This window comes from Limulus polyphemus, unplaced genomic scaffold (genome assembly GCF_000517525.1).
Source record: "Limulus polyphemus unplaced genomic scaffold, Limulus_polyphemus-2.1.2 Scaffold461, whole genome shotgun sequence".
Lineage (NCBI taxonomy): Eukaryota > Metazoa > Arthropoda > Merostomata > Xiphosura > Limulidae > Limulus > Limulus polyphemus.
In genome coordinates, this window is record NW_013666071.1 from 569,778 (window position 1) to 571,688 (window position 1,911).

The following is a 1,911-nucleotide window of genomic DNA, read 5'->3' on the forward strand; positions in this document are numbered from 1 at the left end:
TGTTAGATTCCTTCAGAGTGTTAATGTTGGTCTTGGATTCCTTCAGAGTGTTAATGTTGGTCTTGGATTCCTTCAGAGTGTTAATTTGGTCTTGGGTCTTCATTACGTCTGCTGAAAGACTGAGTAGTGTTTGAGAAGAGAAATAATCATAACCATTCAATAACTATTGTTTTATACCCCGTTAACCAAATTGCTCCGTAGGTTTGTAAGGACGCCATCTTGTATGTGCATGTATGACTGACTGTGTGCTTGTTTCATGTCTTGTAAATTTCTTCAAAACGGTTGTTTGTATGAGCTTATAAGTCAAGTTTAGAAACATTATTTTGTCTGGAAATTAATATTGGTGACAAATATACAACAGGTCAAGTTTTCCTTTTATGATTTCATTATTTGAAACTAAATATTTTTTTTCTCCTTAAACGTTCTATTTTCTTTCCACTGATCCGAGCTTTTGACCTAATTTACAGTTTATTAGTTAAAATGAAACTGAAACCTAACTACAGCGTTTCTTTACCTTTTATTGATGTCATTCTGGATACGTTTTGGTAATTTTTTCCTCATTGCCATTACAAAAGTGTGAGGAAAGAATGTCTCCTTGGCGAAATAAAACTCCCCTTCCGGAAGCTTTGAGCATTCGTTGGATACGATGTACCTCATGGTGATGACGTCACTGATGATGACGTTGGTACCTTTCTGGAGTGCCTCGAGATTGTCTTGACGGTAAAGTTCTGAAGGTAACAGGAGACCATTGTGTTCGTACAACCGTTTCCAGATTTGTTTGATGTCTGGTGATGTGGATTTCTAAAAGAACACAATGAAAATGTAATATAGGTCTGCTCAAAACAAATGACGCCAGGGTGTAAAAAACAATGAATTAATATACTTTTTTGTTTCATTTAGACGTTTCATAATTTCGCAAAACTACTAAGTTAGAAGTGTAAACATGTACAAAAGTTTAGGCATAAGAACACAAACACAATTCCCAGATTAAAAAATAATAATAATTACTGTCACTAGAACGGTATTTGGATATTACCTTCTTATCAAACTATTTTAAGTGTCCATAGCTTGTACAGTATCTTACATATATAAAGTCAATGAAACACGTCTAATGGACTGTTACTAAACATTATCTGCATATTTATACAACATTTTAAAGCATTAACTGAATTACTTAGTGGTAGTATTTTTATACAAGTGTGCTGTAATATATAGTTGAACTTGCATATAAGTAGGCCTAACATGGCTGGGTGATTAGGGCTCTTGACTCTCATCAATTTGTGGATCATGGGATCGAAACCCGTCACCGAATATGCTAGCCTTTTCAGCTTTGGGGACATTATAATGTCAATCCCACTATTCATTGGTAAAGTAGCCTAAAAGTTGACGGTGTGTGTGAGGTTGACTAGCTGTCTTGTCTCTAGTCTATCACTTCTAAATTAGGGACGGCTAGCGCAGATATATCTCAAGTAGCTTTGTGCGAAATTACAAACAAATCCATACAACTATACCATAGCACGTAACTGGACTAAATAATAGTAAGTGTAGTAACTGAACACAACTATACCATAGCACGTAACTGAACTAAATAATAGTAAGTGTAGTAACTGAACACAACTATACCATAGCACGTAACTGAACTAAATAATAGTAAGTGTAGTAACTGAATACAACTATACCATAGCATGTAACTGAACTAAATAACAGTAAGTGTAGTAACTGAATACAACTATATCATAGCACGTAACTGGACTAAATAATAGTAAGTGTAGTAACTGAACACAACTATACCATAGCATGTAACTGAACTAAATAACAGTAAGTGTAGTAACTGAATACAACTATACCATAGCACGTAACTGGACTAAATAATAGTAAGTGTAGTAACTGAACACAACTATACCATAGCAT

The 1,911-nt window shown here is 34.5% G+C and overlaps 1 protein-coding gene across 1 annotated transcript in view; it reads right to left on the minus strand.

Moving 5' to 3' along the window:
• The window catches only part of LOC106458424 (ionotropic receptor 93a-like), a gene marked incomplete at its 5' end in the record, with an annotated part of 6,567 nt that overhangs the window by 3,020 nt on the left and 1,636 nt on the right, over nucleotides 1-1,911 (minus strand). Inside the window, one exon of the mRNA XM_013917935.2 lies at nucleotides 515-801. Within this exon, the coding sequence (XP_013773389.1) occupies nucleotides 515-801 (287 nt within the window). The remainder of the gene's footprint in view (nucleotides 1-514; nucleotides 802-1,911) is intronic.